The sequence below is a fragment of the Aethalodelphis obliquidens genome, unplaced genomic scaffold (genome assembly GCF_003676395.1).
Source record: "Aethalodelphis obliquidens isolate GAN/ISIS:26980383/991018 unplaced genomic scaffold, ASM367639v1 scaffold8, whole genome shotgun sequence".
Taxonomy (NCBI): Eukaryota; Metazoa; Chordata; class Mammalia; order Artiodactyla; family Delphinidae; genus Aethalodelphis; species Aethalodelphis obliquidens.
Window position 1 is genome coordinate 13,420,318 of NW_020837952.1, and position 16,240 is coordinate 13,436,557.

Consider the following 16,240-nt stretch of genomic DNA (forward strand, 5'->3'; position numbering starts at 1 on the left):
AACCTGAAATGACTCCAGATGAAAAATTTGGACTGCATACAGATCTTTATTTTCGAGCTGAAGAGATGAAAACGTTCTCCCTGTTTGGTCTTCTGTATTTTTTTCAGTTCTAGGGGCCATACGCAAAATAATCTACTGGGTTTTTTCCCCCTGCAAATTGCATTACTCTTTTATTTTACTAGTAATGGCCATTTAAAAAAAAAAACAATGTTAGAAAAAGATGTTGGGAGAATGCTGATGAAATAGTGTATATGGATTTCAGTAAGACTTTTGACAAAGTCTCTCATGAATTCTTTAAGAGTCATATAGAGAAAAGTTAGTTAGATGCTGTTTACTAGATGGGTTTTAGGTGCTTAGGAAAACCTAGCCCGAAGTGGTTGTCAATAATTTACTGTTAGCTGCGGGGAGCTTTCACGTGCCGTGAGGCAGGACCTGCCCTTGGACTGTTCCCTTTTTTGTATCAGTGATGAAGTAGAAATTACGTGGATGTGAATGCTTGTCCAGTAGAAGGTTACTGTTTGATTAATTAGTGCTGTCAAAATGAAACTGTCTGCCTTGCAGAATTGTGTGTGCCCGTAACTGCAGGTGTTTCAGCAGTGCCTTTATGATCATCTGTTGGAGATGCGTTAGAGGGAACTCCTGCTTGGGACGGAGGTTGAACTAAATTATGTTTAAATTTCTTTCTAACCCTAAGACCCTATTCATGTACTATACTTTGGCTCTAAGATGATTAGTAAAATTCCTTTCTTGAAATCTGTTACAAATCTCTGATTTACACAGTTGGAAGTCTACAGTTTCTCAGGTATCCTGAGGACTGTGGTGGTGTGTGTGGTGTACCTTCATGGGATAAACATGCCTGCCGACATGTGAGACCTTTAAGTGAGTGAGTATATGCAAAGTACTCTTAGCACATTTGTTTCAGGAACACCGATGTATGCTTTGAAGGGCTGACTAAAAGTAAATTATAGAGAAAGGAAGACCAGGAATAGAGAATGCAGCTCAATGGAGCCAGTGTTCCTTTTGGTCCAGTGTCTTTAGCTGAGTCGCCCTTGAAGGAAGCTTGGTAAGACCCCAGACTGTTTACCCTGGAGCAGGATGGGACAGAGTAGGGGCAAGATGTACTTCCCTTTCTTTCTTTTTTTTCTTTTAATATTTATTGGAGTATAGTTTATTTACAATGTTGTGTTAGTTTCAGGTGTACAGCAAAGTGAATCTGTTATACATATACATATATCCACTCTTTTTTAGATTCTTTTCCCATATAGGCCATTACAGAGTATTGAGTAGAGTTTCCCATGCTATACAGTAGGTCCTTATTAGCACTTTCTTTTCTTACACACTTCCTTCATGAGGCTGGACAAAGGAGTTTTCTGATAACTTTTAATAAAACTGGCAAAAATAAAACAAGTGAATCTTCAGCTAGACATCCCACTAATTGTCTCCAATGAGGCATCTTACTTTGTAGAGAATTTTGAAATTCCTAGCATTAATAATTTCATCTTTTAAACTTGAATCCAGATGGTGTGGGTTTCTCTTTTATTGAGATATGATTGGCATATAACATTACATTAGTTTCAGATATACAACATAATGATTCGATATTTGTATATATTGTGAAATGATCACAGTAAGTCCCGTCAACACCGATTACCACACACAGTTACAAATTTTTTTTTCTTGTGATGAGAACTTTTAAGATCTACTCTCTTAGCAACTTTCAAATACGCAATATAGTATCGTTAACTATAGTCACCGTGCTATTCATTGCATGGTATGTGTTTCTTGAAATCTGAACCAGGTTTCTAAATTGTTAAGGAAGAAAAGTCTCATGAGTGAGGGACAGGCTGACTCTTGGCCCAGCAGTGGGACCAACGTTTGATGTGTCAGAGACTGATGCTGCTGTACTGAGGCCCAAGCAGAGGTGCCGTGCTCTGCACTTAAAGTTGGGGTGCTGAGGTTTTCACATCTCTCCTTTCCCCTCAAAAGGGTATGTGGAGTTAAGACAGGTCACAGGATCAGGGAGGGAAGAATTCCATACTGGCAGTAAAGCAGGTTCTCGGGCGATGAGCTGCTGGTACACTTTGTGGGATCAAAAAATGTGAGAGTGTCCTCTGACCATGTTATTAATGAAATTATATGAAGTATTTCAGGCATACAGAATGCATTAAAATAATAAAACTTACAGACCTACGACCCAACTTAAATAAAACATTAACAGCACAGGTGAACTCCGTCATACCCTTCTCTCTGATCCCGCCACCCCCTCTCCTCTCAGAGGTAACCAGCATCCTGAGTTTCATGCCTTCATTTTTTCAGATGAGAGAAAGGAGGCCTAGAGAGGTTGGGAACCAGCTTAGTCTCACACTCCAGACTAGTGGGAACCACTGGGCGCCTTCTGCTTCTTCCCAGTGGGGAACAGTTCACTGTTAGTAAATTTGTGCTGCTTCTCAGCCTTTTGGGTACACAGATCTTCCTGGACTTCTGATGGGGTTACATCCAGATAAGCCCTTCATACATTGAAAATGCATTTAATACACCTAACCTACCAAACATCACAGCTCAGCCTGGGCCTTAAACATGCCCAGAACACTTACATTAGCCTAGAGTTGGGCAGGATCATCTGACACGAAGCCTATTTTATGATGAAGAGTGAATAACTCATGTAATTTATTGCATACTGAACTGCAAGTGAAAAACAGAACGGTTGTCTGGGTCCAGAATGGTTGTAAATGTATTGGTTGTTTCCCCTTGTGATCACGTGGCTGATGGGGAGCTGCCTTGCCCAGCATCACGGGAGAGGACCTATGGCGTATCGTAAACCCAGGAAAAGTTCCAAATTCTAAATTCAAAGAAGGGTTTCTACTGAATGTGTATCACTTTTGCACCTTCGTAAACTGGAAAAATCATTTAAGTTGAACCATTGTAAGTCAGGGACTGTCTGTAATCAAGTATGTGTGAGATAATACGACTTGGAGATGACTTTTGTGGTCCCAATAAACTGTGTAACTTTGCCTAATAAGCAATGGAGAATCAAAGGGAAGGAATTTTAGTCAACACTTCCTTGTTTGGAATCTTGGGATGTTACACTAAGGTATAAGCGGATACCACAGAAGTTTGGGGACAGTCAGATGTGCAGACTGTTTAGAATCGAAATTATGGTGGACTGTCCCGGTGGTGGCTCTGAGCTGTGGGGTGAGGCTGCAGTGCTAGGAAGCGCCTTTCAGAGCCCTCCTTTTCCTACCTGTGCAGATATTAGACATCTCCTAAGCCTTCAGGAAAACAGTACTGTTGAAATGAAAAATACCACTTCAAAATATTGTCCTAGAAAAGTGTTATCAGGACATTTGAATGGCTTCCTGGAAGAAATGAAAGTTAATGTGATTAATATACATTTTCTGGTGAATAAGAACCTGAAAGATTGAAGAAATATGTTTGGAGCAGTTAAATTTTCATAAAATTAAGAGAACAAACAAGGTGATTTTCCTCCTGCTGGTAGAACGATACATAATCTTAAAATCCTGGAGGAAGCACAGGTGCTTTTCCCAATTTTATTTATAGATTTTTAACAGCCTGTGCTTTACACCCTGTCACTTTCTTTCTTTTTTTCTTTAAAAATAACAGTTAACAATTTTCACCTAGAACTGACTCACAGACATTTGAAAAGGTGGTATCTTTGGAGAAAGCTTGCAGGTGATCACAAGATTGTCCCCTGGACATAACTGTATCTGGAAGGCTGACATTTAATGCCTATAACAATCATCAAGCGAAGCTTTGAAAAACGAGTGGTACAGATGAAGAAGATTGATGGGTTCGCTGTGAAAGAAGTAATAGGGAGCTGTGAATTTCTGAATTAGCCCATCTATCAAATGAGCAAGAGAACGTCAGACTGTCCCCATTTGCCCACCCATGTTCACCAGTTGGCGTGCCCAGTCCCAGCTGGGTTGATTTGGGGACTAACTGTTGTTTTATCAGTATTCTTTTGTCTTTCTCTAAAACGATACTGAAGTATATTCTCTCCACCTGCTGTGTAAGGAGCAGTATCTACCTCTTCACACCCAAATCATAGAACTTTAATGTCTTTGCAGGATTGATAAGAGCTGTTTAAGGCCACCATTTCAGACTTGGCATTTTTGTTCTTGTTTTCCAGACTGTATATTCTATGGCTCCATTCCCTTTTCCACAGTTGGCAGAGCTGAGGGAAAAATACACCTACAACATTACACCATTCCCAGCCACAATTAAGCCCACCTCAGTTTCTGGGTAAGGTCCTTTTTTTTTTTCCTTCTTGTTTTCATGATGGAAGACTTAATACCTTAATTTGTTATTAATATTTGTTAAACCCCAGAAATACATTTGAAGTAGTTTGGTGCTTAAAATCTGAATATCTCTTTCCCAAAGGTTTTGATTTAAATTCTAGAGGGAGATTTTTGAAAGTGTACTTTCCAAAGAAGGTTGGAACATAAACTGAAGGGATATTTAGCAACCCCACAACTTATTTAAAAATATCAAATATTAAAAATCTCAGTAATTAAAAAAGGGTAGAATCAAAAAAGTGTAGACAGATGAGCTAGTTTAAAATACTGTGGAGACCAGAAATTAACAAATATGTACACACATACACACACACACACATACACACACACACACAGGAATTTAATATATGAAAATGTAAATCAACACTGAAAAGATATACTATTTAGTAAATGGTGCTGGGCCAATGAGACTCAGTCTGGAAAGAAATAAAGTTAGAGTCATACTTTACACCATACATCAGGATAAACTCCGTAGAGATGAGACAGTTAAATGGAAAAAACTGAAATAATAAGCAGAAGAAAATGTGGAAGGATGTCTTTAGTTCTTTGGAATTGGGAAGGCCTTAATAACTCACTCAAAAAAAACAATAAGGGATAAAAAATTAAGTACTTTAAAAATAATTTTCTGCATGACTAAAACCAAAACAGAGCAAAAGAAAACCTCCATAAGCAGACACAAAAATATTTGTGAAAAAATATTTGTAACTGATTCCTCTCATATATAAAGTTCTTAGAAGTCAATAAGAAAATGACCACCATCTGAAAAATGATGAAAGTATGGGAATAGGCAGTTTACATAAAAGGCAGCTTCACTTGGACTAAGAGAAATGCAGCTTAAAGCAAGATTGAGATTCTGTTTTTTTCACCTATCAGGTTGACAAAAATTCAAAAGGTTGATGTGCTGTCTGTTGATAAGGCTATAGGGAAACGGGCACTCTTACACTTTGCTCACGAGAGGTTAATTACCATGGGATTTGGGGCAGGCAATTTGACCGTATTTTCCCAAATTACTATTGCATATATCCTTTGACCCAGCAATTCTACCTTTCTGAATTATCCAACAAATACAAATGTACACAGGCAAAACACAGTAGGTATAAGGTTATTTATTGCAGTGTTGTTTATAGTAGTTTAATATTGGAAACCACTTGAGTGTGCATCATTTAGCAGCCTGGTTCCATAACATGGGCTACATACATGCAATACAGTGCATACATACGAACAATAATGTATACATACAGTACAGTGCAGACATACGAACAATAATGTATACATACAGTACAGTGCAGACATACGAACAATAATGTGTACATACAGTACAGTGCAGACATTAAGGAAAGGATGAGGAGGAAGCTCTGTGTGAATATGGAGAGATTTTTTTTTTTAGGTGAATAAAAGCAAGGTGCAGAAGAGTGTACTTATATATAGCATGCTAATACTTATGAAAAAGAGGTGAAAAATGAGACTGTATGGTCATATTTGCTTATTTAACTGATAAGGAAGCTGAAGAACACATCAGAAACTAGTAACAGTGGTCACCTGTGGGGATTAAGTGGGGCAAGAACAGGGTAGAAGTTGGACAGGGATGGGAGATGGACTTTATATATATGTATAAATTATAAAAATATAATATATAATTATATAAATATATAAATATGTTATAGAAATTATAATCATGTATATACCTTATATATATGTCATTTAAGTCATGTGGCTATATTACTTATTTAAAAGTAATACCACTTTTTGGAAAAATATTCCTTTTTCTTTTATGTTTTCCAAGACGACGTGGTAAGGTCAGAGACAGCGATGAAGAGAATGACCCAGATGATGAAGATGCTATTGCTAATGCAGTGGGGTGTCTCGGACCTTTTAGTGGGCTCCTGGCACCTGAACTGCAGAAGTACCAAAAGCAAGTTAAAGGTAAAGAGGTGGCAGCTATTAGATACTCACAATGTGTTGGTTCACTATAGCAAGGGTAGTATTATTGTGTCCTATAAATGCCTGTTGTTTCCCGAACTGATTACCACTATTAAAGGTCTTTATTAAAAGTAACTTCTCTGTTACTTTATCATTTAGGAGGATCTCTCTGTTATGTGTTACATGCATAATACATATTTCTTTTTCCTTATGATTCGTTTTGCCTCCCACTCGTCTGATTTAAGTTTGTGTGCTCAGTTCCTTAGCACCGAGCCTGGCATATAATAGATGCTTACTACATTCTGTTTGAGTTAAATTGAATTCATTATAGACTGCCTTCTTTTCCACTATAGAAGTACTCCCTAAAGCCAAAATATTGTGGTACCTCTACTTGAATTTCAGTGACCAGAAACTCATTATCTCATAAGACATTCTGCTGATTCCTCTGCTTAGCCCAGCGTTTCTAGTTTTGAAGAGAGAAACTCCACTTACTAGTTCTATTAATAGTTCTTCTCTTCAGAACAAAATAGAACAAGTCTGCTCCCTCTTCTGCTGGATGTCTCCTTTGAATCTTGAGGACAGTCATCACGTCCCCCAAAAGTTTCTTCATGGTCCAAATTCAGAATTTCTCAAAGATATGTCTTCCAGAACTTTTAAAGTTCTATAAATTCACCTCCAAAGGTCCTGCAGTTTGATAGTATCCCCCTTAAAAAGTGGTGCTCTGAATTGAATGTCATGCTATGTTTGTTTTTTTCTTGCAGAAAATAGATTGGACGTTATTCGTGTAATGAACTCCTTTGAAGCAGTTCGCGGTTCCCCCACTGTGATCTTTCCTATCTTTGGTGGCAGCTCTTCCTTTATGACATTTATTCTAGTTTGAAGACCAGTCTCCGTGCTGAAAGAGGACAGAAACAAAAGATGTCAGGCACCTCTGCATTCTCTTTGCCATCTGCTAGCTTTATACTGCCTTCTCAAAGTCATGGGGCTATTTTCTTGTTTTTGTTCCTCTTGCTTAGAAGGCTTCCTTTTTGTTTGTTTGTTTGGTTGTTGTTGTTTTGGTCGTGGTAGTTTTGAGTATGTTCTGCAAGCCTTAGATTGTTTTGAGTTTTAACCTGCTTAATGTTCGGTTCATGTCATTTTGTGTGTGTGTTCCTGGTATGCACTCCCCTGTCATCTTTTTAAATGACTTAAAACAATCTGAACTCAACAAGAGTTCTGTTGGTTTTGTAATGGTTTCTATCTCCTCTTTAGTTGCCTGAATTTTAGCTTTTGGTTTCTAGCTACGGGATCAATTAGTATTTTAACTCTAATGTTTTTGAATCTGCTTTCTGTCATCTGGGTCTACGTTCCATTTTTTCCCCCCTGTTATTCTTTCTGTGCAATTATAGGCTCTGGGATGACATGGTCATTTTCTCCTAAATTTCATCCTTAGTCTTTCTTGTTGGTTTTACTTTAGTTAGATTAGAGGTCCTCTTTTAATTTTCTTCTCCTTAGAGAAGTATTTTCAATAAAAAAGAAAGTTTACCAGATGTTCGGTCTTTATCTGAATAACACTTTGAGCAGATGTTAGGATACTTGAAATCCCCTACTAATCTCTTTTTTTAAGCTTGTCCCCAGGAAAGTTTTACATATCGTGTTAGAAAAGCCTAATTTTATCCCCTGTTTACCTGTGTGGCATGTGAGTGTATTTTCACACAGTACTTATTTCTGTTTCTTGGAGGTAATCTCAAATTTATTTAAGGGATAAATCTATGAGTTGTTGGTGTTAACAGGAGCAGAAACCACGTCAGACATAACACACATAGTAGACAGTCAGGAAGTGCTTGTTAAATGAATAAAAACCTTTCGTTTCTAGTGTTTCTAGTGATACCATGATCTCAAGTCTTGATAATCTTGCTGTTTTTAACTTAAGAAAAACTCACTTTTAATGACTGACTAAACCCTACAGTGTAAAATGTACAAATTTATAGTTGTGAGTCCTCGTGCAGTTAGTTATGTGGAACCTTGTAAATCCTCATGTGGTTATATGGAAATCTGTACCCTGACTTTGGACAGCTAGAGTGATATTTTTCTAAGGGAATTTTAGAAAATGACAGTGATTTTTTATCTGGAAACAGCGGATCTTATGTCCATATAATGAACAAAGGGGTCATAAAATCAAACAATGAACCCACACAGCTCGTTTCAGACTCACAGTTAGCCTAATAAGAAAATGCAGAAATATTTTCAGGACCAAATAAAAACAAGTACTGGACAAATTCTAGTGTACATGTTTTTTATGGTTCAGAATTTCCTGGAGGTTAAGATGCTACCCCAGGTTATATAGTGTAAGCAATTCCCAGTTAGTCCTGTTCTCCTCCTGTGATAGTGTCTCCTTGTCTCTATTCCTTGGAATATAGAACCAAATGGGGACCAGAATCTCAGATCCAATAACATTGCGGAGCTGAGTCCAGGAGCGATCAATTCCTGCCGAAGTGAATACCATGCAGCTTTTAACAGTATGATGATGGAACGCATGACCACAGATATCAACGCGCTGAAGCAGCAATATTCTCGGATTAAAAAGAAGCAGCAGCAGCAGGTTCATCAGGTGTATATCAGGGCAGGTAATGTACTTCTTTGTCTGAGTCAATTTCAGCTCCGTGTCAACTTGTGAAAGGAAGACAGAGCATTCCCAGGATGTCCTGGGAATTACTGCTCACTCTGGCTCGGCATCCACCAACACAGCTGGCAGGAGACAATAACATCTTTATCTTCTCACTTTTTATTTTATCTTATCAGGCTCTAAATAAGAGAAAGGTCCCAAGGACCAGGCAATTGATGGTATTCAATACTTCTTTACTCTGTATGCTTGTGGAGAAGGCTTTACAAATGATTAGAATGTTGCAAAGCCATGCAGTCCTTGGATTTGAGACATTTGGGAGCTATTGCCTCTTAAATTTCAGGCATTTAGAAGTAGAATTTAGTCATCTGTATACTGGTAAATAATATTGCTACCAGTCATTTAGGTAGTAATACAACAGATGTTGTGATCAGAGGAAAAGGAAAAAGCCATTACTGTGCCTGCTAACTGTGGGTTAGCGGTGTCTTGGGAGTCTGCTGAGAAGAACACAATTGTACTGCAGTTGGAAATGCTCTTTTCCAAGGATTGTCAAGCTTCTTTTTTCCTTTAAATTCCCCAAATCCCAATGAACAGTCTGATTTATTGTTTAATATATGCTGATTTGGGAATTGGTTTGTCTTCTGTTAAGCGAAATCCTAATGAAAATGATGCCGATCCAGGATTAACCAAGATGTAAATTTGACATGTTTTTAAGAGGCTTGTGAGCATGTGACTGATCTTGCAAAAAAACTGAATTTACCTTTCCCTTGTTGGGGAGGAGTAGGCAACTTCTTAAAGATGCTTACTTTATCCTGAATCATTAAAAAAGCAATCACAAAAGGAACTAACAACTCTAACACTTTAATTTTCAAAACATTGGCACATTCATATCCTCATTTGTCCTTAAATCTATGAGAAAGGCAAGGACAGATATTCTTCTATCCTTTTAAAAAATGAGGAAATGGTAATTCAGGAAGGCTGAGCAACTGTCTAGGATTATATAACTATAGTGAGTGGTCAGGCCAGGGCTAGAACCCCCATGTTCTGATTCTTTATGTAGTTCTTTTCCAACCACTTTCAGAAGCTTTAGGTGGAATGGTGAACAATTGCCATTGGGTACTAAATCAGCCCAGTGTCTGTACTCTAGTCAGGGGTCAGCAAACTATGGTCTGTAGGTCAAATTCTGCGCACTGCCTGTTTTTATAAATAAAGTTTTGTTGAAACACAGCCATGCCCATTTGTCTACATATTGTCTATTGGCTGCTTTTGCACTACAGTGGCTAAAATATTTATAGTCTGGTCCTTTACAGGAAAAGTTCGCTGACCCCTACTCTAGATCAGGGTTTATGTGGTTATTTTTAGGGAGAGATTGCTGCTCAAGGGCAAAGTTTGAGAGCATTGTTTCTCAAACTTTAGTGTGAATACGCATCACTTGGGGATGTGTCAAGATGAGGAATCTGCTTCAGTAGCTGTGGGTGGGACTGAGATGATGCATTTCCAATAAGCCTCCAGGCGATGCCACTGCTGCTGGGTGGGGATTGCACTTTGAGTAGCGGGGGTTTTAGAGGAGATGGTGTAGGATAGGATCAGCAGCACAGGCGGAGAGATTGAACTTGTGCTAGAGGCAAAAGTCCTCAGCTTCTGAGATTTAAAGGAAGGTGGTAAGGATGGTGGTTGAGGTACCAGCTTCCTAGGTTAGGGAGGACAGGAAGTTAAGGCTTTTCAGTCCTGATAGCTTCTGTTTGTATGAAGAAATTGGAGGAAAAGTTGTTTGCTTGGGAGTAAGTTGAAGGTTGGGTGGGAGCTTAAAGAAAGTAATGAAGATTTGGATCGGCCATCGGAAGCAATGGGAGAGGGAAAGAAAGTTTGTTCAGCGGCATTGCGGACCTAACAAAAATAGGAAGTTATGAATTTAAGGGAAATCAATCCACATGGCTGTGTGATTTCCCCCCACCCGCATCCCCACCCCCAGCAGCTATTAGCAGCTCCCGTTTTGGAAAGGAGAATGTGAATTGTGGATCTAGAGTGGAGTTTTGCCAGGCCTGTGTGATAAAGCCATAGGGATGCCTGGATGTGTGGTTATTGGTGAGGTGTGGTCCAAGGGATCCACCGTGCATCTAGCAGGGTAGGGGTGTAATTGAGCTGAGGAGACGGTGAGAGGTTATGAGAAGATTGAGGGATCAAGGAACGGAAATCTTTATGGTTTAGTACCAAGTATAGTTACATCGAGAGTCTGAGAGCTGGAAGAGTCAAAGAGAGGAATATGAGAGTTAAATATTTTTCACATGAGGCAGAGCCGAGTGATGAGGTTTAGGATGGAACTGGGCAGGTGGAGGATGGGTCAGTCCCCGAGGCAGTAAAGTAACCGAGGGAGGTAAGAGGACATAGAGTGAAGAGGAAACAGGTGTCAAAATTTCAGTGAAGATTGGACTGTGACCAGAGGTAGGTAGATAGGAGCAGTCGAGAAGCACAGACGGGAGTTCAGCCACGTGACCTAGATATCAGGAGGAAGGCTGTTCACACAAAGGCGGCGAGGTCTGCTCTTGATACTTCTGCCTGCAGCTGTCGTCCCTGGAGCCATGAATGTTGAAGCTTCATTGGAAATAGGGGCTCGGTCAGCCGCAGGATGAGGACGTTAATACTGTTAACAGTGCCTTGCAGGAGAACACAGCTTTTGGTGCTTTCCTGTTTTCAATTTGCTTTCAAAGTCAATTGAGGACACAGGAGTGGAAGTAGAGCCAGGCACTGGATAGCTGTGATGTCACTGCATTTTTACCACCTTCTTATCACTTCTCTCATTCTGCTGTCTCTCAATAATATGCAGTGTGTTGTTTTTCTACCTCTCAGAAGCTGACAGCTGGTAATCTATATGGTCATAGTGTTTGACCTATTATTTAAAAAAAAAATCCTCAAAGATTTCCTAGATACAAGACCTCCGAGGTTGCTTCTCAGACACAAGGCTCTCTGTAAAAAACATTAGGGAGGCTGGGCTCTAATTAGTAACAACGGGTCAGAGTCTGTTCCTTTTTGTATCCTCAGCCGCTTGTCTCCTCCTCTTTGAAGAGGAGGGAATCTGTACCCCAGGCTCTAGGATCGAATTCAGTTTCTGCTGCCTTCAGTTACATGACTCTGCCGAGACCTGGGAAATATGTGGGCAGGGTCCGGGCACAACCTGTGTGTGACTCCTGTTCTGTGCTGGATGTCTTTCTCTGTGGTACCTTTCACACGACCTTTCAACATTTCTTTCAGACAAAGGGCCAGTGACCAGCATTCTCCCATCTCAGGTAAACAACTCTCCAGTTATAAACCACCTTCTTTTAGGAAAGAAGATGAAAATGTCAAACAGAGCTGCCAAGAATGCCGTCATCCACATCCCTGGTCACACAGGAGGCAAAGTATCTCCCGTCCCCTATGAAGACCTCAGGACCAAGCTCAATTCTCCATGGCGAACTCACATCCGGGTCCACAAAAAGAACACGGCGAGGACCAAGAGTCAGCTGGGCTGTGGGGACACCGTCGGGCTGATAGACGAGCAGAACGAGGGCTGCAAGACTCACAGTCTGGGGGCAGTGCAGGCATTTTCCTCCGATTGTGCGGGGGCAGCTCAAAGGGAAGGTGGCAGCTCTGACGGCGGCACTGGGAGGACCATCGAAGGGCAGTCTCCAGAGCCACTGTTTGGGGATGCTGATGCCGACGTGTCTGTGGTCCAGGTGAAGTTAGAAGCCTTGGAACTGAACGCAAGGGATGCTGCTGCTGAAACTGATCCCAAGGTGCACCTGCCCTGCCAGCAGCACCTCCCGGAGCCGCCAGACACACCTGGAGGAAACAAGGCCCCTGGCAAGTCTCCCCAAGGCAGCCACCCGAAAACTCCCATCTTTAGCCCCTTTCCCAGCGTCAAGCCACTGCGGAAGTCAGCCACTGCCAGGAATTTGGGATTATATGGTCCTACAGAAAGAACCCCAACCGTGCACTTTCCTTACATGAGCAGGAGCTTCAGCAAGTCCAGCGGTGGAAACAGTAGCACTAAGAAACGGTGACATCTTTCAGCAGCTGTGTATCCACATTCACCTCTTCACGGTGGCAGAAGGGTTCCAGCTGGATGGCTCCAAGAGAGCTTCAGTTGTCCATTGAAAACGAAGAGATAGGTTCAGAGATGAGCAACGGTTCATAAAAATGGGAACTGGAAATTTTATAATGGGTGCTAGAATAGGGATGTCTTCCGATCATCGATACAGTGGGTTCTTGTGGCAAAATAAATATTGTGGTTTTAAAGTGTGAAGTTTTCCCAACTTTTCATTGTGAGCTGTTTAGAAAAGACTTTGTATCTAGGCTGTTAACCCCTCTTCCTTCCTCCTGTTCTGAGGGCCTTCAGGGTGCCTGTGACACTCCCCCCCCCACCCAACCTTCCAGTTCTCTGGGTGTTGTTAATACTCAAGCATGCACACACTAGCTTGCTAGAACAGAAACTGTAAAAAGAAAGTAAGTTCCTTAGTTGCAAAGAACTTCCCAATTTCCCTCTTCGTGCCCCCCTGGGGAGAATGTTTGTACGTGTGAGTTTTCCTTCAGTAGTTTCTTTCAGCCGGTCTCAAAACTGGGTTTTATTCTTGTGCTGAAATGCAGGAGAAAAATCTAGATAGCCTTTCTTTCACTTTCTATTTCTACCCGCAAAAGGAAGAAAACCTTTATCTGTTGAAATGTAGCTTGATCATCAGCTGGAAGATCTTATGAAGAGGACACAAATGGGTTATGCCTTAAGCAATTGCTCTCAACAGCTTGCTGACTCCACTGAGCTTTCCTCGAGCTTCGTGTTCGCTTCTTAAGCAGAGTTTTGGTCCTCGTTGGTGGGATGATCCATGGGCTCTATACAGAGCTTGTCTGGCCTCCACCATGCAGCTCATTTACCTATCAGTTCTCCACTGCAGATGCGAGGAGCCTCTGCTCAAAAGCCGGAACATGGCACCTGCAACTCTGTTACTTGAATTTTGTGCTTTTTTATGGGCGGGAGTACTTTGTTGAGTACTTTCTTACTTGAACACTGCCTTTCCCTGGAGAAGGCCCCAGTGCTTTCTAGCTCTGTCTCGCCCATTCCTCCCCAGAGACAGCACCTGTTATCTCCACCATGCAGATGGGAACTCTGAGCCACACAGAGGTGAAGTAGTACTTCAGATACTCAAGGTAAATACTCCCGATACTCAGTGTGACTCAGCCACATTGCCTCCAGTGCAGTAGGTGGGTTTTATGCTCCGTGTACCCAGGTGCATTGGCTACATAGGTTCTAGAAACCAAGACTGGGAAGCTATTCACTGCACTCCCTCCTGACTCAAAGGACCTTTCTCCAGATGGTACAGAGTCCTGAGATGGCATTTCATAAAACCAGCTTTGACCTTCTTATCCGAAAACGTAGTTCATTTAAAAAATGCTTCATGCAGCTGTCATTTTGGCTGGACAAAAGGCTCACTCCTCAATCCCCTTCTCCCACCAACGTTAGAAGATAGACTTGGCATTTTTATCCTCGTTCCCTGGAAGACCTCGGCTAGGCTTGCCGGCATTTTGATGAGGCAGTCAGTATTCATTTGAGCTAATTGGATTGTTAATTCTGAAACCAAAGCTATAGTTTTAGAAAGAGTTTTTACTATGAGAGGCACTAATTTTTATAATAAAACAGAGAATGTGGTTGTGTGGGCTTTTTTGCACAGAAAACACAAGAATGATATATACAATGAGAAAAGTTATCCCTTTTGTGGTATTTTTACCCTCCAAAGAACTGAAGATGGAGAATATGACTGATAAGTTATTGCAGTTTTGGTCTTGCAGGAGAATTCTGTGCCATCTGAAGTTAGCATGCAGCTTCTTAAAAAGCAGCCGCTCCCACAGCCTGTGTCTTGGGAAGGGTGTAGGTGGAGAGTCGGGATTACTTCGCATACCACCCCCAGGACGAGACCCACTGCATTTTCCAAAGTTAGGGCAGTAATACGATTTTCTTCCATCTGCTGAACTTTACATTCCACCTTGTATTCTTTCCTCCTCCCCCTTCCCAAGTGAGTCAGAATAGTCATTTCCCCTTGAGGGATGTCTGACTTGAATAGAGAATTTTTCTTTTCTCTCTTGAGTCAGCTCCCAGCTCCCGGAGGGTCTGGGTCTGGGGAGGTGGGTGAGGCGGTGGAGGGCACTTACTGCAGTTCTTAGGCGTGTACCATCGCTGTCTGCCACCTGTCTTAGGGTTAGCAGCACATGCTGTATCTGTTTCCTGGGGTTGGTCTTCCTGAGAAAAGAATGGATGTGACGGCACACGGCTTGGGATAAGTATTTGTTGAATGAATGAATAAACTACTGAAAGGAAAATAGTCCTTTGAGGTAAAAATGACCTCATCAGGATTTCCAAACCTGACAGATTCCTGTGAAAGCACTCTGTCCTGTTAAAGTGCATGCGTTGTACCATGTAATCACCATGTGTATCGGTCAACTTGTGAGCTTTGCCTACTTTAGAAAATAAAGGATCTGCAGTAGCCTGTAGCACACAGCATGTACGAAGAGACCAGTATGGACTTTTATCTTCTTTGTATTGGACACTGTATGCCAGCACCAGTACTTACCAAGTAGCGGTTTCTTCATTTTTAGATATGTCTGTACCCCGTCAGCACTTAGGCCGGAGCCGACTCCTCATGTCTCTGCACCTCGGTTCTCTTACAAAAGCCTCCAGATACTTTAAACCTAGTTTGTAATGTCAACCTATGGGGCTGTAACTGTTTGGAATATTGTATTCCCTTTTTCAGTCTCTCTTGTTCTGAAGAACTGTACTGATTACAAAGATATATGCATAAAGATTCTCATTATTGTAGCTATTGTGACGTCGTTTATCTGAACGCCTGCATAGAACGCTGTTGTGACTTTACCCACCCCCTTCTCTTACCCTGTCAACTTTACCCCACCTTGGTCACGTGAACCAAGAGAACAGCCCAATAAACTCCATCTCCGGCAGTCTAATCACTGGGTTGCTGGGTGGCCTATGACCTGCCAAGAACTTGGCAAAATGGCGAGTTCCCGAATATGAGTAAAAGAGTTTATTCAGGAATGTGTGTGTGTGTGTGTGGAAGTATGTGTGTGTATAAAAATAACCTGTGGATCTGTCATTTTTCTTTGTTTTAATAGGACAATAAGAATGCCATTTAGCTTCCTGGTCTTATGGATTCTAGATAACGGAGAGCCGTGGTCAAGTGTACAGCCTGCCATCTCCCCTCATAAAATCTCCCTTTACTCTTTCTGAGCCACTTTTTTTTTTTTTTAACATCTTTATTGGAGTATAATTGCTTTACAATGGTGTGTTAGTTTCTGCCGTATAACAAAGTGAATCAGCTATACATATACATATATCCCCATATCTCTTCCCTCTTGCGTCTCCCTGCCT

At 41.1% G+C, this 16,240-nt stretch overlaps 1 protein-coding gene across 2 annotated transcripts in view; it reads left to right on the plus strand.

The window, feature by feature from the left end:
* TBC1D30 (TBC1 domain family member 30) overlaps positions 1-15,951 on the plus strand; it is an 87,082-nt gene extending 71,131 nt beyond the window's left edge. For both annotated transcript variants that reach the window (XM_027106917.1, XM_027106916.1), the window contains 4 exons: positions 4,148-4,260; positions 6,097-6,236; positions 8,633-8,839; positions 12,085-15,951. In XM_027106917.1, the coding sequence (XP_026962718.1) occupies positions 4,148-4,260; positions 6,097-6,236; positions 8,633-8,839; positions 12,085-12,872 (1,248 nt within the window). In that variant the 3' untranslated portion in view covers positions 12,873-15,951. The remainder of the gene's footprint in view (positions 1-4,147; positions 4,261-6,096; positions 6,237-8,632; positions 8,840-12,084) is intronic.
* Positions 15,952-16,240: the final 289 nt, after the last annotated feature.